The sequence below is a fragment of the Hibiscus syriacus genome, unplaced genomic scaffold, assembly GCF_006381635.1.
Source record: "Hibiscus syriacus cultivar Baekdansim isolate YM2019G1 unplaced genomic scaffold, ASM638163v2 tig00110788_pilon, whole genome shotgun sequence".
Classification (NCBI taxonomy): domain Eukaryota; kingdom Viridiplantae; phylum Streptophyta; class Magnoliopsida; order Malvales; family Malvaceae; genus Hibiscus; species Hibiscus syriacus.
Window position 1 is genome coordinate 1,382,424 of NW_024062863.1, and position 23,602 is coordinate 1,406,025.

A 23,602-nucleotide genomic window follows, 5' to 3' on the forward strand; every position below is an offset into this window, starting at 1 on the left:
AAAAATTTAAATTTGAAGAAAAAATTTCAGATCAATATAAATATTAATTTTTTTATATAAATAAATATTAATTTTTTTAATGATAGATAAAAACCGGTGACTAAATAAAACTAGTAATAGTTTAATGATATGTAATTTATCTAATTTCAAATATAAAATAATAAAATATAAAAACATAGCGTTATATATTATAAGCTATAACTAACAAAAAGAAACGCGTTTATGTTGATATAATATTTTTTTTGATTAATTTGGGAAAAAGAAAAAGGGAAGACTAACTGCCCGTTTCCTAACATTGTCTGAGAACTTGAGAGCTTACTACAAAATATTTTACTTTTTAGTTTCCATAATTTTTATTTTATTTTCCATTATTTTAGAAAAGGCAAATAGTTCATCTTGCTCTTTATAAATTCACTTTTGATTTTGGTTAATGCATTTGCATCATTTATCGGGTTGAAGAACAGAATCAGTAAAGTATAGTTTGTGATGGGAAATTGCTTCTCGGACGTCGGCGGAGGGATGATGGCTGTTGGTGGCACCGCCCCGTCCACTTCCGCTACCAATCAAAACGACGCTTCCGACTGGTACTTCAAGTCTCGTGGCATCCAAGGCCTCTTCTCTCAGATCGAGGTCTTTTCTTTTTCCACTTACTTCAGCGAATAATGAATAGAATGCCTAAAATTTGCTTAGAATGAACGATCGGATTTACTTTGTAACTGAGTGGTTGGCTAATTGTTTCATGGAGTAGGAAATTTTAGGTATTTATTATTTAAATTTGGTGTCCTTGATTTCGGTGTTGACTAGATAAACTGGTTTCTGATTCATTTTCTCTAAATTTTAAGAAATTTGTTAATTTTGTATTTTATTTACGAACTCTCTTCTGTGGCATTGACAATTCTATGCAAAATCGATGTTGTGCAGTTATCGTTTTCTGCTACAAATTTGCTAGACCGGGACGTCTTCTCCAAGGTATGTACGTTTATTAATATACTGCAAAACTGACCCAAGAGCTATTAAGAAATCCAGTGCCTTAATTCTTCTGTATTGTATTTGAGTTTGTTGTTTAAATTAAAATTACGGTGAAAAAGCTGGTAAAAATTACTGGAAGAAAGTTCTAAGCTTAAAGGGCAGCACAATGTTGTATTGGTTGATAGCTGGTATTAGAATTTGTGGAGGATCTTTTTTGCTGCATGGTGACTCAATGATACCTCTGAGTAAGTGGAATTAGGAAATGAGGTTCGAGGAGTAGGAAGTGGAGAGTTGAAGGTGAGAAGTCATATTGTACGGACCATGTAGAAAGTATTTGTTGTTAATTTGAAAGTTATATGGCATATAGATAGGTTAAAATTAAATGGCATGTTTAATGCAACCAAAGAAAAGATGCTTGCTTGGCTGTTAAGAGTAGTAGTGTGACAGAAAATTATGTACCGTGCTATTTTTCAAGGATGAAATGTGCTAGGTACTCGTCAAAATACTTAAAGAACTCCTTTGGTAATCCCATATCCAAACTGACCAAGCAAAGGCTCTTATCTTAAAATATCCTTGGAATATGAGCTTGATGAATCCAAGAATCAAGTCACTAACTCTAGGGATCCTACCACCATCTTGATTGAATCTTTAGGCATCAACTTGATACTGAAGAATAATTCAGAGATAAAGAAAGATCAGTAAATCTAACATACATGAAAAATATATCTCTGCCTAGCATTAGCTAGAATGCTTAGTTGGCCCTTTACAATATTTTCAGTTGCCATTTTTGTATCAACTAAAAATATCTATGTACTTTACTTTCATGCTTTATTCATTGGTCACTAGAACTGTATTTTTATTGCAGAAAACTTAGCCTGATATCTCATAAGTTTTATTTGCTTCAGAGTGATCCTATGGTGGTGGTTTATAATCAAGAAAGAGATGGAGCATTTACAGAAGTATTTCGTACGGAAGTAGTTCTTAATTCATTAAACCCTACATGGATCACAAAATATACAATTACTTATCAGTTTGAGATTGTCCAAATCTTGCTGTAAGATCTAGTCTTCGAATTACTGTTCTGGGTTCAGTAAAATGATGATTTTTCACTGTAATTTTACTTGTTTGATTTTCCATTATCTCAGGTTTCGTGTCTTTGATGTTGACACTCAGTTTCATAACGTTGCAGTAAAGGTATCTTTGATTAATGCCTACTTTTTCTTGTCCCTCCCCACACTTTGCTGCCCTTCTTTAAAGAGTTAAGTTTAGAAACTGATGAACTCTATGGGAATATATATTTGACTTTGTTCTAGTTGTTTAGGATTTGTTTTGTTTTTTCTGAAGTAGTTTATTACCATACTTATTTTATATTTCTGTTTTTTTTTGGAAATATGATTTGACGTTGTTAACAATTTTAACAGTTTCTCCTCATATCATCTTCATAACAGAGCATACAAGCATGAAATTTGTTGCTGATGCTTTCACTTCTTCACAGATGCTTAAGCCGGAGGAGCAGCAATATATTGGTGAGGCAAGTTGTGCATTGTCAGAGGTATACACAAACATCTTCTTAGTTGTGTTTCCTTATCTAGAGCCTCTCCCTGTTAACCTGGGTATTTGAATACAAAGATCTTATAAAATGGAATGCCTTAATTTAGTTGAAAATACTTTGATTTAAAATAAAATCTAGGGATCTTCACTTGCTGTTTCACTTGGTTAAATTAATATTCCCAATGTTGTATTCATCAAATAATCATTTCTGTCTTACAGATTGTAAGCAAACGAAACAGGTCATTAACCTTGGATCTTGTGCAAAGGGAGGAGTCTGTCCCATCAATCCATTCCCAACATCGTGGAAAGCTTACTGTGCATGCTGAGGAATGCTTTAGCTCAAAGACTACAGCAGAGATGACATTAAAATGTTTAAATTTGGAATCTAAGGATCTTTTCTCAAAAAGTGTATGCATTGCTGATTTCAATTTCTCTTACTGTCATATTTTATTAGGAATGTTAGTTATGATATGGTTCACTTCTGGACTTCTTCTGCAGGATCCCTTTTTGGTAATATCAAAAGTCGTTGAGAGTGGGATTTCTATTCCTGTATGTAAAACTGAAGTCTTAAAAAATGACCTCAACCCAACATGGAAGCCAGTGTTTTTAAATATTCAACAAATCGGAAGCAAGGTATAGCAAGTTTTATTCATACTTTTACCAAGATGTTCTATTCTTGAATTGAATTCGTTACATAGCAATGCAAGGTTGATCTTGGCCAGTCATGCCTTATCGGAAAACAATCATTTTCCTTTCCATCTTAACATGTGAAGATGTTTTCATCATTGATGTTGAGCATTTGTGTATAAATTACCCTTTACAGTTTTTGTTACTTGATTATTTTCTGAATTTTCATTTTTTAAATGAATTTGCAGGATTGTCCGTTAGCGATTGAGTGCTTTGACTTCAACAGCAATAGAAAGCACGAACTGTTAGGGTAATTGTTGATCTTACTTTCTTATGTTGCTTTTCCTTTGGATACTTGCTGATGTAGCTTTGTTTTTTGGTTTTATCAGAAAAGTGCAGAAGTCACTAGCCGATTTGGAAAAGCTCCATTCTGGAAGGGAAGGAGAAAATTTATTTTTGCCAAATCTGGTTGGGCACGATAACCAGAACAAGGTTTAATTATATGAACTGAATTTAATTGCATATTGAATTTTTTATTCAACTTTATTTTTCTAATTTGCTAATGTCATGTAGGTTCTAAAAGGCAAGCTCTTTCTTGAAAAATATTGTGAGATAACCCAATATACATTCCTGGATTACCTAGCTGGGGGTTTTGAGCTGAACTTTATGGTGGCTGTTGATTTCACTGGTACTTTCCTCTTTACTCTCACAATTGACATTAGTCCCACTAAAATTCTGCCAATTGCAACCCTTTATGTAAACTATTAGTGATGTCACTTCTTCAGTCTTTTCTTCTTAAGTTGACCACGAAACTTGCCACATCTTTAACAAAGTTAATCAAGGGAACAATATGAACATAAAAGCTGGTCTACAGTGAACTCTTGGGAGAAAGCAGTTTAGTTCGTTCAACGAACAGTTTGAGTTTGAAAGAACCAGTTCTGCTATTATGCCTCCTGATTTCTCTCTGTTTCTGTTTCCTCCCTAGTTTAACAATTTTTTTAGGATGAATCAGCTAAATCACGCCGTAAGTATATAGGTCTTTGGTTTGGATGTTGCTGCAGTTCTGCATCTTAAGACCTCAGGATTTACTTATATAAATCTGAAACTGTTGGAGTCATACGGATGAATGTGGAAAGCATCATGCTGCATTTGCAGTTCTGCAGAAGTACCATAACACATTCTGAAACTGTAGGAGTCATACGGATGAATGTGGAAAGCATCATGCTGCATTTGCAGTTCTGCAGAAGTACCATAACACATTCTTATTATCATTATTTTTTTAATGTTCTTAATTCTGGTCCATCATGCTGCATTTGCAGTTCTGCAGAAGTACCATAACACATTCTTATCATCATTATTTTTTTTAATGTTCTTAATTCTGGTCTATCAGCTTCAAATGGAAATCCCCGCCTCCCTGATTCTTTGCATTATATTGATCCATCAGGACGGCTGAATGCATACCAGAAAGTAAGAAATGGATCTCTTCAACAGTTTCTTTCTCTTTCTTTTCTTCATTTACCCAAGAAAATCTTAAGCATCTTTTAAATCAGGCAATCTACGAGGTTGGAGAGGTATTGCAATTTTATGATGCAGACAAGCGCTTTCCCGGTTGGGGTTTCGGTGCACGGCCCATTGATGGTCCAATTTCTCATTGTTTCAACTTGAATGGAAGCAGTAACAACTGCGAGGTAAGCAGTTGCAAGCAGCAATCTAATTTCTGTATCTTATATGCTTTTATCCTGCATTGTGTTCCTCGATATAACCAAATATCATTGTCTCCAGGTTGAAGGAATCCAAGGAATTATGATGGCCTATGCCAGTGCCCTTTTTAATGTCTCTCTTGCAGGACCGACACTGTTTGGGCATGTGATTAACCGAGCTGCAATGATTGCCAGCCAATCCCTGGCTAATGATGCTAAAAAATACTTTGTTTTGTTAATAATCACGGTAAGTTATACTATAAACATTTGTGCATTCGTTATGTTCTTTTTTTATTTTTTATTTTCTGGATTTATCTTTTTCACAGATACATATTGTATTAATGTAGCAGAAATTAATTTTTGTTTTCCTTTCTCGTAACAATAGGCTTCTTATTATTGAATAAAAAGGTTGTTAACTTTGTGGCTGCTTCTGGTATTTGTTAATGTTGCTCCAGGATGGGGTAGTGACTGATCTCCAAGAAACCAAAGATGCCCTCTTAAAGGCATCAGATCTCCCGTTGTCGATTCTCATCGTCGGTGTTGGAGGAGCCGACTTTAAAGAAATGGAGGTACTTATTACTTAACATCCATGTTTACACCCATTTGAGGGAAGATGATCTCTTCGTAAGTCATCCATTTGTTGACACCCACTCGAAAGTTCAATTGGTTTATTAAGTAATGGAGTCTTGTTTACAGATTCTAGATGCAGACAAAGGGGAGAGACTGGAAAGCTCAACCGGACGAGTTGCTTCCCGTGATATCGTTCAATTCGTTCCATTTAGGGATGTACAGAGTAAGTCATCCACACACTCCGATGCTTCCGAAATGTTTTCGTAGTGGGGGATATAACAATCATTTTTACTTGCAGACGAAGGGACTTCTGTTGTTCAATCACTTCTGGCAGAATTACCAACTCAATTTTTAACCTACATGCGAAGCAGAGAGATTAAACCAAACAGTTAGGTTTTTATTAAAATTGTACATATCAAAGTTACTTTATTTTTTTCGATGAACCGTACCAACAGTGGAGAATTTACACTATCACAGTCTTGCCTTGCATCATGCACTTGTCAAGGTTATCGGCCAAGGACAATGAGTAAGAGCCGATCCATATGCACTCTCACACTCCAAATCAGCTCACTAAGTGAGGCATAAATCTTGATTTTTTCTCTCTCTCACTATTTCATCATCTTCTCCATTTTTTCTTATGGTCGATACTCTGCTCATTTCTCTCTCAACTTTTCTTTTCCTCCGACTTCTATAAAATAACTCATTGATTTAAGTAATCGGAGAGTGTCCAGTATAAAATAACCCATTTTTATTTTATTTTTCATCTCATCATTTTTTATAATAACTGCAAAATTCTGAGAGTTTCATTCTCATCTCACATTGTTGTCGACACTGTTGTTCTTTGACATCTACGATCATAACATCTATAAGCTCGCTTTACTGTCCACTGTCATGATCAGTTCAGTTTTTTTTCAAAATCTTTTGAAAAATCGTAAAATTTCAATCCAAAATTTGTATTAAAATGACTGGTGACAAAAAACGAAAGAATGTCAAATTTGAGTGACTAAATGGATTTTTTTTTTAATTTTAATGATCAAATTAAGAATATGACTAAAACTGAGTGCTGTAATCTATAACTTACCCTTAATAATTAGCTTTTCCAAAGTTTTAATCGCCATATTATTTCTAGATTTGGTCCAGATTACTCTTTACGCAAGTTAATTTTTCATTTGTGCTCGGCAGTCCATTGGCCCCCTTAATTAATTGATTTAAATAAATTAATTTTCTTTTATTTATTCATAATAATTATGGGGGGGAGAGAGAGAGAGAATCTCCGAATGAGAAGAATATCAATATTACTTCATCAGTGGAACTATCACCTTTAATTTTGAAAATGAATCGATAGGTTTTTTTTTAAATGATAGTTTTATGTTCTAAATAATTTAGGGAATTATAAAATATCTTTTTATAATATTTTTTAATCATTGATGTATATACTCGTTATAGGTATAATTGTTTGAATCTAAGATCTTAAAAATGAATAATATTCTCGTTAATCACTAAAACCTTAAAATGAATTCATGATAATTTTTCTTTTATATGTATATATAAAAAAGACATCTTAATATGCAAGTTATATTAGTTTAGAAAAGAAATGTGAGTCGGAAACGTATTTGAACAATAAAGAGGAGACTTTGAGAAGGAGTGGGCCTAAGTTCTATCTTAATGTTGGGCTGAATATAGAATAATACAAATTCCACATATTGCCTCGTTATTGCAGGTCAATTCCTAGTCAACCCCTTTCGGAGAAAAGAAAATTGACCAAGTGTTTTTAATGAAGAATATAATTTTTAGAACTAATATTATTTTTTTAAATCCCGTTTTTAGTTTTTTTTAATATGAAATATATATATTTCCCATTCTAGAAATAGAAAAAAACAAATTTTAAATATTCAAAAACATTTAATCTATTATCTATAAAAAATATTTGTGTTAGTGGTATGCTTATGTACTTTGTGTTACTTCATTCGTGATACTAATTTAATTAAAAAAAATATTATAAGTATATATAATGATAGTATTCTTAAGAATTATTTTGGTAAAATATTTTTTAAAATTAATACATATTTTTATTAATATATTTTGTAATCTATTTAATAATTTCAGAAATTAAGCTATTTAGTTCAAGTGGTGTCATGCTTATAAAGTGGTGAACTATATCCAATAGGTTAGGGGTTAAAACCTAGCGTACAAATATTTACGTTTTGCATAGGTTTTCACTCGAGGCATTTCGCTTCACATCCTAAAAAATTAAAAGTTCTCTCAACACTAATATAAAATAAAAAATAAATAACATAATTTCTTATTCATACAAAGGCATTTTTATCTTTCAAGAGAAACCCAAGTACCCAACCCATCCACTTAGTAAGGAAACCTAATAGTTAAGGAAAATAAAATAATATAAAAGAAGAGAATAAAAAATAAACAAATGTTTCACGATATTTAGGGTGTTTTTGGTTGGGGGAATGTGAGATTCACATGGGAATGAAATCCACCACTACAGCAAAACAGAGTTTTAGCGGCGTTTTTTAGTCCTATAGCGACGCTTTTAAGCGACGCTAAAAGCACTTGTGGCACTTGGGAAAATGCCGCAAGAAGCGCCGGCTATTCCAGCGCCGCTAAAGTTAGCGGCGTTTGAGAACAAAAAACTCCGCAAAAGGTCGTTATCTATAGCGGCGTTAAAAACGCCGCAATAGGTCGAGATCTATAGCGGCGTTTTTGGAATAAATGCCGCAAAAGGTCAGATCTATAGCGGCGTTTCTAGAACAAACGCTGTAAAAGGTCAGATCTATAGCGGCGTTTTTTTGATACAAACGCCGTAAAAGGTCAATCTGTAGCGGCATTTTTTGATACAAACGCCGCAAAAGGTCAAATCTATAGCGGAGTTTTTTGATACAAACGCCGCAAAAGGTTAGATCTATAGCGGCGTTTTTGGATATAAACGCCGCAAAAGGTCAAATCTATAGCGACGTTTTTGGATACAAACTATGTATTTAGTGGCGTTTTTTATACAAACGCCGCGAATTAAAACTAATTTTTCAAATGTTGTTTTGTACTATTTCGTTACCCAAATTTAACCTGTAGTATTATCCAATAAACTTGACATCATAACAACAAACTTGAAATCCATAATAAGAAACTTGAAATCCATAATAATAAATCAAAGTTTACATTAACGTAAAATATAATGTAGTTAAACATTGTTAACTAGAGTAAACAACAATAAATCAAAGTCTTCACATTTTTCTTCTTCTCAACTTCCTTGGCAAAGTACTTGTCATCGAACTTCTCTACGTTAACTCTAGAGATGTCAAGCTTGGTAGAAGTTGCAATAACATAGCATTGGTTCACCCGCCTTAGAGGAACACCATTGATCTTGAATGGTCCTACAGTGAAACATTATCCAAATATAAGCAAAAGCATGAGAGATTCAAATAAAAAGAACCTCTAGTTTACTAGAAATAACAAACGTGTATCAATAAACAAGCCTCCGTATAAGCTCCACAAGAGGCACACATGGACAATATCTACAATTGGCACCCGAGTAAATCTTGATCATGATTTCATGATCGCAGGGCTTAAACACATGCATGTTGAATGGTTAAATGGATTGTATCATAACAGGATTCAACATATAAGCAGATGTGGAACAAAAGCAAGCGCACAACATTTTGCTTGAGAAAAACACAGAAATATCAGTTCAAACAGCCACAGCCCATGCTGAAATGATCAATTAATTTTCATAATTTATTACTTTAGAATGATTTACAACTGTCTTAGATCGAAGTGCTCCAATTTTCAGTTAAAATTGAACTAACCAACCAAATTTAATTCATCTAGGTTAATCAAAAATTCATTCAAGTCGACCATTAACATTTTATTTAAGTTAAATTAGCTGATCTTCAGTTTGGTTACGAAAAGATTTACCGATAGAACACTACCAGAAATTTAGAATTACAGTGGCAATTACTGGTTTCATTTCTTGAAGATAGTTTCCAAAAATGCGTTCAACTACGAAACAAAACATAGGCAAAATGCAACAATCAGAAACAGTAAACAACATATCAGAGCATATAACTCACTGTCAACCAAGCTAAATGCAACAATCAGAAACAATAAACCATCCTCATCTAGACTTGAAAGGATATTCACATTGAATCAAAGTGCATCAATCAGAAACAATAAACCATCCTCACCTAGACTTGCAAGGAACTTCACATTGAATCAAATTTTCTATCCAATAAAGTATCAAATGCAAAAACATGTCCCTTTTGCATGTCTTCATTGTGCCATAAGGATTTAAACAACTCATGCTCACATGGTACACAAACCATCTAATAAATATTTTTAACAAGGCATTCTCACCAAAGAAACCCACAAGTGAATTCTGTTGGTCAATTACCTAGCTCACTAAAGCAAATACAAAGAACCTCAAATTTCTCACATACATAATCGAAGGTAAAAGCAGCAATCCATACATATTGGGCATTAGAACTCGACCTTGGGAGTGTTCCTCTCTCAAACCACATTATTGATTTAGATTTTAGAAGCATGGGCCACCACACTGTTTTTTATCAACATTCCAGGGGAAAGCTTTCTGCTTTTAAGCAGAGCAATTAACTATAAAACTTAAGATTTTCCCTTTTGATCCAGATTAAGGAAACTTTTATTTCATCCTCATAGTACATGTTACATGATTGGCTTAGTTAATTGATATCGTGTAACAAGGACAGTCCTATGATGCACAGTGAGATGACCTGTCTTTCAAACCAGATAAATTGTTTGATTCTAGTTAACTTACAAGTTTCAACAAGATGGAATTCACACTTATCCTCAAATCTTTTTCGGCCACAAAATATTATTTTATGTTGAATTCCTTAACATGAAATTAATCATAATTTGATGACCTTGACGCTTAGTGAATTTCTTTTCTCAAACTAATCAAATTTAAATTATCTAAAAAGGGGAGGTTTTATTCAGCTGTATTGCATAAAGCATATCAAGCACCAACTATGCCAAACTTCAAATTTTTGGAGATATTATTCACTATTTGATGAACTAAAGGAATTTCACCAAAGATTGTTGGAGGAACTTTTACTTCATTAATGGAGCAAAGTAATAACATAAATGACAGGCTTAAATATAACAAATTCCACAAATTAACTCAAAGAGAAATACAGGCTTAAGTATTCTATGAAGCAAACTATCAGACTTTAATACTTTCAAGAAGGAAAATACGGTCCCAAACCTCAAACTTTGAGAAGCATCATTTTGTTAGAAAAAACAATGACAATCCAATCCGGTTGAGCAGCAGACCACTGCAATTGATTGATTTCTGAGCCAGCAGAGTACACACACAAAGGGTATTCTACTTTTCATCAATTACTTGCATCTTACCTTGTCGAAATCTCTTGCTTTTGAGAGTATTCAGCTTCTCCGGCGACTTAGGGCAAGGAATGTTTTCCTTTATAATTGATAAATTAAATAAAAAATTAAAACAATTTCAAAGCAGTAAAGAAACAGATACTCTTTGACAAATTATAAATAATACATTGTTGCAACCAAATCCGTTCATCAAGTTCTGATTATCAGGAGTGATATAATCAGGAGTGTTGCATCCATCATAAAAAAACGAATAACCTAAATAAGAAATTCAGAATAATATAGAATCCAAAGAGTAGAAGATGTACCAAAAGAAGTCCTGACTGAGAATGAAATCCTTGTCATCGGCGGTGTCGAGGTCGGGACCGGAAGTGGAAGGATCATCCTGAGATCCGAAATCTAGAAGGTTCTGGGGGAAGAGAGAGGACGAGGTGGCGAAAGATGATTGGTGACTGTGAAACTGAACCTTAAAGTGCTGCTCCAATGTCCCTTGCATCCTATTATGGCTTGGCTGATTCACTCATCTTCTCTTCATCAGCCAAATAAACCCCGATCTCTCTCTAATTTCTCTCCTCAACTCGCTCGTGCGGAATAATATATAAAAATGGGATTTCCCATTTTCCAAAGTATTTTTTTACTGTACTTTTTTGGTGGGTGGAGGGAGAAAAAAGATTTGAAATTTCGCGGGCAATTGCAGCACGAGTCTATAGCGGCTTTTGTAAACACAAACGCCACTAAAGTATGAGTCTTTAGCGGCGTTTGTATAAAAACGCCACTAAAGTACGAGTCTATAGCATCGTTTGTATAAAAATGCCACTAAATCACGATTCTTTAGCGGCGTTTGTAAAAAAAGCCACTAAATCACAGTCTTTAGCAGCGTTTGTATAAAAACGCCACTAAATCATGAGTCTATAGCAGCGTTTGTATAAAAATTCCACTAAATCACGAGTCTATAACGGCGTTTGTATAAAAACGCCACTAAATCACGAGTCTATAGCGGCGTTTTTGAAACAAACGCCGCTAAAGACTCGTACTATTGCGACGTTTGTATAGAAATGCCACTAAATTACAGTCTTTAGCGGGAATGTCATTCCCGGTAATCTTACATTACCAATAGTGGATTTTTTGGGGTATATTACCGGGAATGTCATTACATCCATTTCCTTAGATATTGTTGGATTACCGACGTTTTGAACTAAAATACCCTTAATTTTTTTCTCAAAAATATCCTTATTATATCATTGAATAATAAAAATTCTACGAATGTTAAATTACAAATTTATCCTTAAACTATTTTAGATTTACAAAAAAAATCTATAATTAAAATTTTATATAAAGTTCAGGGGTTAAAAAAAAATTTTACCCTTTCATTAAACATTTTTATATTTTTTAATTTTGCAAAAAAAAATTATATAAAATTTATGAATTTAAATTTTTTAAAGAAAATATATAAATATTTTCCAACTTAAAAAAACAAATATATAATAAGGACAATTTGGTCAAATATACATTCCAATAATATTTTATTCTTTTAACCAAACACGATAATCTTACATTCCTGCTAAACCAACCAAACACAAAATACAACATTTCCATTAATCCTATTCCCTAGTAATCTTTTATTCCCACTGGTAATCTTACATTCCGTGAACCAAACGCACCTTTATACATTTTCCAATTCAATCATTATAGCTAGTATTTTATGTTCATGCAAATCATTTACACAAAATTTAGGTTCAATCATTGTTTTTATTAGTCTGGAAAGGGTATTAGGTAATATTTGTTAAAAGACTCTAAATCATTTGATAATACACGTTTATGCACCTTTGCATGTGTGATGCTCGAACATGATACCTTAAGGGATAAGAAAAATCCTTTAACCACTGAGGTCGTATAATAAATGGTATTTATTTTTACACAATTTACATGTGTGGTGATAGAACATGATACCTTAAGGGATAACAACAATCTCTTAACCACCGAGGTCGTATAATAAATGATATTTATTTTTGCACAATTTACTTAAAAGTAAAAAGGGATAAAAACTATAAATTGTGAATCCATATTAAAAATTGCCAAAAACAAATATTAGTTGAGAAAGGGAAAAAAACTACAAAATGTGGTTTGAATTATTTTAAAGAATTTATATATAAAGACAACAACTTAAATAAAAGAGAAAGAATATTTATTTATTTAGGGTTTTCAGCATTTTCAGCTACCTTGTTCACAATTGTCTAATAAGCAGACGTGTCTCCACTCTTTGCATCTCTCTCGTGTTGGCCGTAGCAATTAATGTTTTATTTGTAACTAATTTTTTCTCCTTTTCCCTTCATTATCTTCTTCTTCATGCTGATTCCTTTGGGTTTCGCTGAGGAAAACTATATATATAATCTTTGCTTTCTTTGTTTTCGGTTTTTCATGATAGAAAATAAAAAGGGAATCGTCAAAAGATTTAAAAGGTGGATCGACGACAAGGGAAGAGGCCACTGCCGTCCGATGATGAATCGGAGGAAAAAGTGGGAGCTGCTGCTGCAGATCATCAGTTCCACACGGGTAGGTCTCAACAAGAAACTAACGCCATGGTTCAGACCCTAGCTCGAGTTATTGCAAACGATAACAATCCACTACTTGTTCAACTTCATCATCAGAATCAACACCAAGAAACTCGACCTCAAGGTATATCTATTTTTGGGTTATTTTTCTTCTTACCATTTGAATCCATCTCCTCGGATTCTTTCCTAAATTTGGTTACTATCGAATAATAGTCATAAACCCTAATTGATTGTATTTTTCTTTGACAACAAACACGACTAATGATTTCGGAAAGATGTTCATTTGATAGCGGGTTCCTAAAGCTATTTTGTTTAAGTTCCAGAATATATGTTTGGTTAAATTATAAGGTCTTTATAACAATTAATGCCTTAACCTAATCCCATAGTTTACAATGGCTTGTCATTGGCCTCTTCCTTTTTCTTCCTTTGCGGCCATGGTGGGCGGAATATGTCAGATTATCTAGTCTTTATTCATCTTACATGTAAATGAGTGAATGTGAAGTTATTCTTTGATTCCTTTTAACATTCATGGAATATTCACAAATGCATAAAAACAAATTAGTTGATTGATTTGTTAATTTAGCTTTTAAAAAAAATATTATACTATTTTGTTTTAAGGAAAGGTGAGGAGGATGCATTATAGAGGCGTTAGGCAACGGCCATGGGGCAAATGGGCGGCTGAAATAAGAGATCCGAACAAGGCTGCTCGCGTTTGGCTCGGAACCTTCGCAACAGCTGAAGCGGCCGCCTTGGCTTACGATGAGGCAGCCCTTAGGTTTAGAGGAAGCAAAGCAAAGCTTAACTTCCCTGAAAGAGTTTATCGAACATCCGAATCCGGTCGTCTCACAACTAGCCATGAAGTCGAAGCAGAGGTGGTGGCGCCGCCGCCAGCTTTACTTCCTTCTCCTTCGCCACTTTCTCAATATCCCTGTATATCCGGTCAGTACGCACGGGCACAGGCAGAGCTTCTTGGAGGTGGAAGCAATGGTTTAAACTATTGTTTACCAGGCGGTGGCTATGGTGGAGCAGTCACCACAGCTTTCACTTTACACTCCACAACCCAGTCTTCATCTTCCTCAACGTTAACTTCTTCATCTGCCTACGGTGGTTCATCTCCAACTCCGAGTTTGGATCCTCCTAAACATTCGATAGAGTATTATGATTATTACTATACTAGATAATAGAATAATTCACGAACCAAACAATCTTAATGATTAACGAACGGTTATTATTTATTGATTTTATGGATTTGAGCACAATATTTATAAGGATGATTCGGTATTCGTTATTAAATAGTTAAGAATATTTTGAATAAATATTATCTTTTAATTACCATTTAAGACAAATTTTATACTATTAATACATCATTTAAGACGAATTCAAACAGGTTTATTTAATCAAATAAATTCACGTATATACTATAGGGTATGCTAAGTCTATTAGACATGTCATTTTGAAAAAAAATAATGGAAAATTTGATTAAGCATTAACTAACATTATACCATTTTTTTAAAAATAGTTTTTGATGATTATATAATATTATTTGTTCACAATCTTTTTTTAATTATTGATAACGCATACATCCTACTGACACAACTACTCAAACCTGGGACCTCGAGGAGAACAACACACCCTCTAACCACTGAAGTTACTCACTAAATTATATGTATATATAAATGTAGAAAAGTGATAGATCTAGAATAAAAGATTAGATTTCGGCTTGTTCGAATAGAAAAAAACTCAATTACATATTACTTGGCTGAATTGCCTCACGACTCGCCTATAGGAGAGCGGTTGTTCTTTGAACCCTCAGTGGACTTGTTAAAGTTCATATCGCAGGAGGCCGCTTATACACCTTAAATTTGCTGCAAGTTTCTGTTTTACAAAAATAATAATAACTTTAATGTCATAAAGATTAAAAATATATATATTATTTTAATGGTATGTTTATTTATTTATTTATTTATTTGGGGGGGGGGATGGCATGGAGATGAGTTTTGAAGTCTAGAGCTAACAAACGGATCTTTTGAGGTAGAAAATGTTTTGAAATAATATAACCATAAAATATATTTATTAGTATTGATTATTACAATAAATATGAAGAAAAATAAAATAACGTTATAACATTACGAAGAATCGATATTTTAGAAGTGATTTCATTTTCAATTAGTGTAATTGAAAATGAAATGTTATTATTGAAGTTAACACGAAATAAAAATAAAAATTATATACTTAAATAAAAAGTATGAAACTGAACTAACATCTAAAAGAATGATATAACGAGAGAAGAGAAAAGAAAAACATTAAATAAATTTTCATGTGTAAAATTTATAGGAGAAACTAGAGGTATAAACAATAAAAAGGGTGACGACAGATTTCCAAAAATCTAATAATTTACCATATACATAAAGATTTGATACTTAATATAAAATTCTTTTAGTTTTATACAGATTTAGGACCGTCGTATAAGTAAAAATATAGATGATTTAGATTAACGGTAAAAAATGAGAAGATATTCACCGAAAAAAAGATAATGAGTCAATTTCAACCATCTATTTTCACTCATCTAATAGTTCTAAATCTATATAAAACTAAAATTTTATATTATGTAAGTGGATCCTAATTGATAAATCTGGGGGAATACAACCATTTGATTATGAACACTTATATTTCTATGTACGTAATATTTGGACCCGAGACCTTAAAAATAACAATAAATCTCTTAATTATTGAAGTCATTTAATTCGTACTTAATTGAATTTATATAGGTGAGGAATTAGGGTAATATTTTATTATTAAATAATGAACTCTAGCTTATTATTGATGGAAAGAAATAATAAATGAGAAAGAAAGGGTCAAAATATGACATAGATATTGGACGTGTCGGAGTCGGAAGGATGGCCATAGAAATCGGCGGCGCCTGAAATCAATACAGTGGGCTTTGATGTTGGGCCGACGCTCTTTCTAATGACTCCCGCCAAGAAGCTTTGACCCCCTCTTAATTATCATTTAAGCACCAGGTAAATAAAATCTATTGAGCCATTTTTGTCAAAAAAATGAATATTATTCAATAAAAGAAAATCTGATTCGAGTTTATAATGTATACATTATTAAAAAAACAAAATAATTTTAAATAAAGATTATTTTATAATTTTGAATAATATTATTTTATAATTGATTTAAGTTATTAAAAAGTCTATCATTAATTGACTTCAGCAGTAAAAAGGGGGTCTTGTTAACAACTTTGATAGATTTTAAATAATATTAATTTGTAATCAATTTAAATTATTCACTATATACATAAATCAATTAATTATAATTTCACATGAAATAAAATTTTGAAAATAACAAAATTAATACGGATGATGAGATCATATGAGATTTAGAGCATAATAAAGTAAAATATTGTAAGCTAATGATAGAATTAACATCGGAATAGAGGTAGTTATGTGATTAATTAGCGGCAGAGAAGGAGCAGAGCTCCCTCACAATCACAGACCAATCGTCCCACATAGCTGTCGTGTCCGGTAATAGAGTCAAACTTTGCGGCAACCACCACGTATTACCCCCTTTCTATTTCATTGTTACTCGTTGACTTTCAAACGCTCCGACTCCGTCGCCTTGATTTCCTTTTTTTATTAACTGATTTCCTCTTCTTTTCCGTAAAGAAAGGCGATGTTCTTTTAAGTAATTAAAGACTTATTTTAATTTATGAGTTTGGGATATGGGTGTAGTCAATACTTTCTAGAAACACTTAAAAGTCAACAAAATTATTGGGGAAACCACGTCCTAGTTAAGTGACGCCGACGCGTCTATGAAGTTCGTCTACATATTATTTTGGGCATAAATATCTACTATGAATATATCCATCTTCTTCTTCCTTATATAAACAAGATACATCTTAGTTACAATAAGCATAATTAATCAATACAAATATAAATTAAAACAATTTTAAATACAATATATAAAAAATAAGATTCGTATGTAATTTACATATAATAATTCCAACATGTGAAATCCAAAGTGACTTCATCCCCCTGTAATAGGGAAAATTGAATGGTTATTATTAGGGTTCTAAACTCCAACACAAATTGGGCCCTGTGTCCTTGAACCGATGCCTAAACTGAATGGTACAGAATACGAATAAAGTTCGGTTCATTGAATACAACAGGAAACATAGTTTGGGCCGTTGATTTAAGACACTCAATTTGGAAATGTGATTTAAGATTAAAATTAGGAAAAGCTATGGTTGGGACTGGTTTTTAACCCACCCAAATCTGATCCGAGTATATATCTTTTCCTTGATTTGAGTTTATGAAAGTTTTATCTGATTTAAAATTCGATTTGATTTCTAAGAAAAAAAATTACATTTGATCTGACTAGATCTTTTACAAAAGATTTTTATTAGATAAAATAAAGATCTAATTAAAAAACATAGATATAACATACTATAGTAATTATCTCTAAATAATTATACTATTGTTCTTCAATTAAAGTATTTCTCACCTTAAATGTGAATTCAATCTAACCTTATCCTTAAAAAACGTTATTTGACCCAAACATAACGCAAACTTAAAAAAAATACAGGAGCTTATCCTTGAATGAATTTTTGTGTCATGTTGTTGCATGGTTGTTTGATGATTTCTTTTTGCCGGATACTCTACTGTCTTTATGAGCATTCGTTCTATACAAGGCCTAGCAAGACCAACGATGAGCAGTTAAACGTTTTCCATTTCCCTCCATTGGCACCGGACGATGAATGATCGATCTCTAGTGGTTTTAGCTTTGTTAGTTGCATGTGAATTGATTCTTCTATCATTCTGGTTTTACTTTTTTTCAGTGTTTATCATGTTCATATGGATATCATACCACTCTACTAAGACATTGGATATTATACAGTGCGATTTGGAAATAAAGTTTGTGATTCAAATACGACTTTCCACGCCTAACACAAATGCCTAGCTAGTTACCCTTCTCTCTTCCTTCAGTATAAGCAAGTCGTGGAATTGTTCACGATGCCAGAAACGGAGTTCGAAGCTGTGGCATTATTCCGTTCGAGATGGCAAAGTTGTCGAAGCTTGGTCGGAACATACCAAATAGCAAGACGGGGATGCGCATTGAAAACCGCATATACGTCCCAGCCCTGGTGAGCAGCGATGGCCACGAGAGGCTTGTAGCAAGCCTGTCTCCATGCACCAACATTCTCACTTCGCTCCTTGAAAGCTCTCCTCAGCGCATTCGATGCGTCCTCGTCGAGGCAATGCAGCGCATAGCAGTGCACATAGTGTCGCATTTTGGGCTTGTTAATGTAGCTCGCCCCGGACTTCTTAGCATATCTGAAAACTTGGTTGGTCACCTGTACGAACACAACAAGGTTAGGATCCGAAAATGGTGGAGCTGTCGGATTAGGGTCACGCCACCTCAGCACGACCGGACAGGGGAAAACGAGGCTTTAAAATGAACAGTTGATTGTTTAAAGACAAAAGTAAAGTACAATCTTGGGGCGGAGGGGAACCTACTCTGCAAAAATTTAGACATACATGTCCCGAGTTTTCAGACCCCATTCCTCGCCGTCCTTGAATTGTCACATTTTCATCGGCTAGAAACCTTTAGATTTAATGGGAGGGTTAGTCCAACCATGTTTTTACGGCTAGTCACGTGTCAAATCTCCTACACCATGCAAAAGACTACACTTGTTTCATAATTTCCCATGAGAATCGGATCCTAAACGGGATATTTCTCTCTCTTTTTTTTCTTTCGTTTACAGATTTGGAATTCAAGGTTTTACTTGAGAAACATCAAATATAGATTTGTTTGTATTGTTACCTTGGTGGGGCATTTTTCGCCGCGCTCCTTGGCGATGTTTTGGACTTGAATCAAGAACTCCCGGCACTGCTCGTAAAGATGGAAGAGGTAATCTAGGCCGTTCTTTTTGCCACGTGCTACCACCCCAGGCTCCGTGACAATGAAAGGGTGTTCTCGCTGTCTCTCGTAGCAGCCTCCGCCGATATCACCGTTTTCATCATCATCTCCGCCCTCTAATTCATCTTCTTCATCGACTTCGACCACCTTCTTCTGCCCTGTCCGGCGTCGTATCTTCTTCTTTCCACCGCCTACCGCCGCATCCCACGTGCCCCCTCCACCGCTCACTGCAGCTTCCCTCTCCTGCTGAACTGCCTCCTCCGATAACCCTGTCGAACACACACTCATTTCAACCAATAACAAAAAAAAAAAGGAAGAATGAAAATACTAAGGTTATAACAAGTAATGAATGATAAACGAACCTTCGTGGGAGAGAGCATCAATGGCGATGGTGGTGTCACCTGAAATCAAGTGTCCTCGCCTTGAATACTCCTCTTCTTCGAGCCTTCTTCTTTCAGCTCTGACAGCGGCTTTAATGCCGTACCTTTCACCGACTAGCAACTCCCATCTGAATATCTGCGACACGCAATTCATCATCTCATCTAACTCCTCTTCCTTCATGCCTAAAAGGGTGTTCACTGTGAACCCTAACTCGGCTATTGTTGCTGCGGTGTAATATCTGATCCCGTACGCTTGAAACAACTCTTCCAGTCCTCCGACGTCTCTCTGCCTTCCCATGCAAGCAGCCGTGTGCGGTTGAGGCGCCGTCGCTGCAGCCATGGTAATTCGCTTTGGCGCCGGCGGCAACACTCCTCTTGGATCCCACTTGAAGTAGCTGCCGATAGCGATAGTCTCAGGGTCCATTTCTATTATCAAGCTCTCCTCTTTTCTCTCAAACTTCTACTAATGAAGTGAAAATTGATGAATTTTATTAGAGAAAATAACCTCACTAATCAAAAATGTCTTATAATATACGATTTTAATCAATTTTTTTTGAATTTATCAAAATGACCAACAAAATCGCAATGCGAAATAAAAATCGCAACGCGATCTCTAGAATCGCAAATCAGTTCCCAGAATCGCAACACGATTATGAAGAATCGCAATGCGATAGTACAAATTAGCATTGCGATTTTCCAGAATCGCAACGCGAATATGAAAATCGCAACGCGAACATATAAATCGCAACGCGATTCTGACTATCGTAACGAGTATCCGTAAAATCGCAACGCGTATTCGTAAATCGCAACGACAATACGTAAAATCGCAACGCGTATTCGTAAATCGCAATGACAATACGTAAAATCGCAACGCGTATCCGTAAATCGCAACGCGAATACGTCATTGCGATTTACGTAATCGCAATACTGAATTTCAAATTTGCAACTCGATTTCTGAATTCGCAACAGGTTTTAATTTCGCAATACAAATGTTTTGGGTATATAACTACGCAGCAGCAGCAACTCATAACCTAAATCCCTAAATCGCAACTCATTCCATCTCCATCTATCACTCTCTCCGGCGACATCCGTTCCTATATCCAACGACATCCTTCCCCATCCGGCAACAGGTTTTAGTTTCGTAGCTCGTTTGTTTAGTAAATTAATTTACAATAATGAAATCATCTAATGTTGTTCATGTTTGGATAGATTTATATTTTGGAGGGTCATGGGAGAATGTTCATGGTGTTTTACAATATATGCCTTTACCTATGAATCTTCAACTAAAACTGTCATTAAAAAAATTAACTTATGAAACTCTAATGTTACGTGTTGCAAATAAATTGAATTTAGAGTCCCTAAGTGGATTTAGGCTATCTTATGAAAGAAATGGTAAAGTTTATTTGTTAACCGACAATGAAGATGTTGAACGATTCATTGCTTACATTAGTGTTTCAAGTGATGATGTTACATTGTATATTGTTAAACCTAGAAGTAGTGAAGTTGGGTCAGTAGCGGGTAGTAATCAACTAAGTTTTTCAACCCCAGTTTATGGTGCTCAAAATTTAATGGTTCCACCACAATTTCACCACATTTCCAATACCAAACACAATCTCAAAACCCACAACCTTTCCCTAATCCAAATCCCAATCAACTTTCAGCACTAAATTCCGGTTTTCGTATTGACCAGTTAGACGATGATGAGCCAAAAGAAAAAATTGTGAGTACTAGTCAGTATTCGAAATTTGATCTTGGTCAATACCCGGACTTTGATCTTGGTCAATACTCAGATTTTGATGATTTTTCAGAAGAAGAAACAGACCCTGCGTGTAATGATTTTGATATTGGTCAATACCCGAATTTTGATGATAAAACAGCCGTTGCCGAGGAAGATGTTGTTGATGATAATGAGGAGGAAGTTACGACTGTAAATGAACATGTTGAACATCCATTTTGTAATTCATATAACACTGAAGAAGAAAAAGAAGAAGAAATCCCTAAAGAAAAGTCCCCGAAGAAAATGCCACGGGAGTATAACTGGAATATGCCAGAATTACTTCAGATACCGGAAGAAGAGTTGGTAAAGATAACAGTTGATTGTTACACAAAAATTATTCGTATCAAGAAAGATGATTGTTTTGATACAAAGGAAGACTTGAAGATAGCTTTGTATACAAAATGTGTGGAAGATGGCTATCAATTAAAAGTTAACAAATCAAGCAAAGATCGTTTCGAAACAAGGTGTATGATTGACAAAAACTGTATATGGCGTATGATTGCAAAGAGGATAAAAGATTGCGAAATGTTTCAAGTTAGGACTTTTTTTGATAAACATACATGTTCAAGAACCCAGGTTTTTCCTCACCATAGACAGGCAAACAAAAAGGTATTGGGTGGTTTTCTGGCTGAGTTAATGTTTTTGAATGGTAGGGTATATCGGGGACATGAAATTATGACTGACATGAATGCTCGGTTCAAGATTAGTATCTCATATTCTCAAGCTTGGAGAGCCAAATGTTATGCCTTGGAATTGTTGAGGGGGTCGCCAGAAGCATCGTTTGCCCAACTGCCGGCTTTTTGTCACAATTTAAAGTTGAAAAATCCTGGGTCGGTAACTCATATCAAAACAGATAGAGATGGACGCTTTGAGTTGCTGTTTATCGCCATTGGTGCTGCGGTTAGTAAATCAATATAATTTTGTTGACTCATTTTTGTTAGTTGCATGCATTTCACATTTAAATGATTATATTTCTTGTGTATATGATTTTGCAGATTCGTTCGTTTATTAATTGCATGCGCCCAGTTATTATAGTTGACGGAGCATATTTAAAAGGTCGATACCTTGGAGTAAACTTATTAGCAGTAGCCATGGATGCTAATAATGAGATACTGCCAATAGCTTACGGGGTTGGCAAATCTGAAACCTCTGATTCATGGATATGGTTTATGGGGCATCTTAGGGATTGCATAGGTCCTATTAGCCATCTGAAAATCATATCCGATAGGGCAAACTCAATTGACAACGCTGTTAGAAGGTGTTTCCCAGATGCTTTTCATGGACTTTGTGGTGTTCATTTGTATAGAAATCTAAAATCAAGGTCTGCTGGTATAAAAAATCACAAATGGACATACTGGAAGGCTGTAAAAGCTTATCGGGAAGTGGATTTTAATAAGCATATAAACTGTTTAAGACGTGTTTTGCCTCAGTGTGCTCAAACACTAGAAGATGTCGGGTTTGAAAGATGGTCAACAGTACATCAACTTGGAGCAAGATATGGTTTCATGACGTCTAATAGTGCAGAATCAATCAACGCTCTAAGTCGTCATTCCCGGAAATTACCCATTACTATGTTAATGGAGTTTTTTCGAGCCTCTATTCAACAGTGGTACTACAAGAAAAGAAACCATGCAGGTATTATTTCTTTAAATTCGTAACTTATCATATATTTTACTAAGTATTATTTATTTAAATTTACAGGAACATTGGAACATCGTGTTACACCATGGACAGAAAAAAAGATAATGAAACGTGTTGTGAAGTCAACGCATGGAGAGTTGAACCATGTTCAAACACTTTGTTTGAAGTACTGGATAATAACTTAAATGGGCTTGTCGATCTAAATGCAAAGACGTGTAGTTGTATGAAATGGCAAACATCTGGTTATCCGTGTGGCCATATTATAAAAGTTTCTCTTCATCTAAACCAAGATGATTCAAGCGTATACGCTATGGATTGCTACACTACAGAAGTATATCGACAGACTTATGGCGAGATTGTCTACCCTATTCCACATCCTTCTGAGTGGGACATACCAGATGACTTACAAACAGTTTTGACACCAGTCATGGACAGAAGGCTACCTGGCCGACCAAAAAGTCACGATCGTATACCGTCTAAGGGTGAAGAGAAGAAGAGATCGACATGTAGTCGGTGCAAGGAAAGTGGTCA

General features: G+C 34.5%; 3 protein-coding genes across 4 annotated transcripts; 2 read left to right on the forward strand and 1 right to left on the reverse strand.

Moving 5' to 3' along the window:
• The first annotated feature begins 258 nt into the window (after nt 1–258).
• LOC120140645 (protein BONZAI 2-like) lies at nt 259–5,874 on the forward strand. The gene is made up of 17 exons (XM_039155612.1): nt 259–331; nt 449–630; nt 922–969; nt 1,875–2,023; nt 2,115–2,163; nt 2,465–2,521; nt 2,740–2,928; nt 3,019–3,153; nt 3,396–3,457; nt 3,537–3,639; nt 3,721–3,835; nt 4,538–4,614; nt 4,698–4,835; nt 4,930–5,094; nt 5,303–5,416; nt 5,544–5,640; nt 5,716–5,874. The coding sequence occupies exons 2-17, from the start codon at nt 487–489 to the stop codon at nt 5,808–5,810; spliced, it is 1,737 nt and encodes a 578-aa protein (XP_039011543.1). The 5' UTR covers nt 259–331; nt 449–486; the 3' UTR covers nt 5,811–5,874.
• Nucleotides 5,875–13,205: 7,331 nt separating this feature from the next.
• On the forward strand, nt 13,206–14,535 carry LOC120140586 (ethylene-responsive transcription factor ERF115-like). Of its 2 annotated transcripts, none has more exons than XM_039155553.1 (2): nt 13,206–13,475; nt 13,975–14,535. In XM_039155553.1, exon 2 carries the CDS (start codon nt 13,984–13,986, stop codon nt 14,530–14,532), a length of 549 nt encoding a protein of 182 aa, XP_039011484.1. In that variant the 5' UTR covers nt 13,206–13,475; nt 13,975–13,983; the 3' UTR covers nt 14,533–14,535. The 2 variants fall into 2 exon arrangements, with proteins under 2 accessions (XP_039011484.1, XP_039011483.1); XM_039155552.1 differs by having other exon boundaries at nt 13,207–13,475; nt 13,970–14,535.
• Nucleotides 14,536–18,273: 3,738 nt separating this feature from the next.
• On the reverse strand, nt 18,274–20,077 carry LOC120140651 (floricaula/leafy homolog). The gene is made up of 3 exons (XM_039155617.1): nt 19,636–20,077; nt 19,178–19,542; nt 18,274–18,707 (listed from the first exon to the last, which is right to left on the reverse strand). The coding sequence occupies exons 1-3, from the start codon at nt 20,075–20,077 to the stop codon at nt 18,336–18,338; spliced, it is 1,179 nt and encodes a 392-aa protein (XP_039011548.1). The 3' UTR covers nt 18,274–18,335.
• Between the last annotated feature and the right edge of the window lie 3,525 nt (nt 20,078–23,602).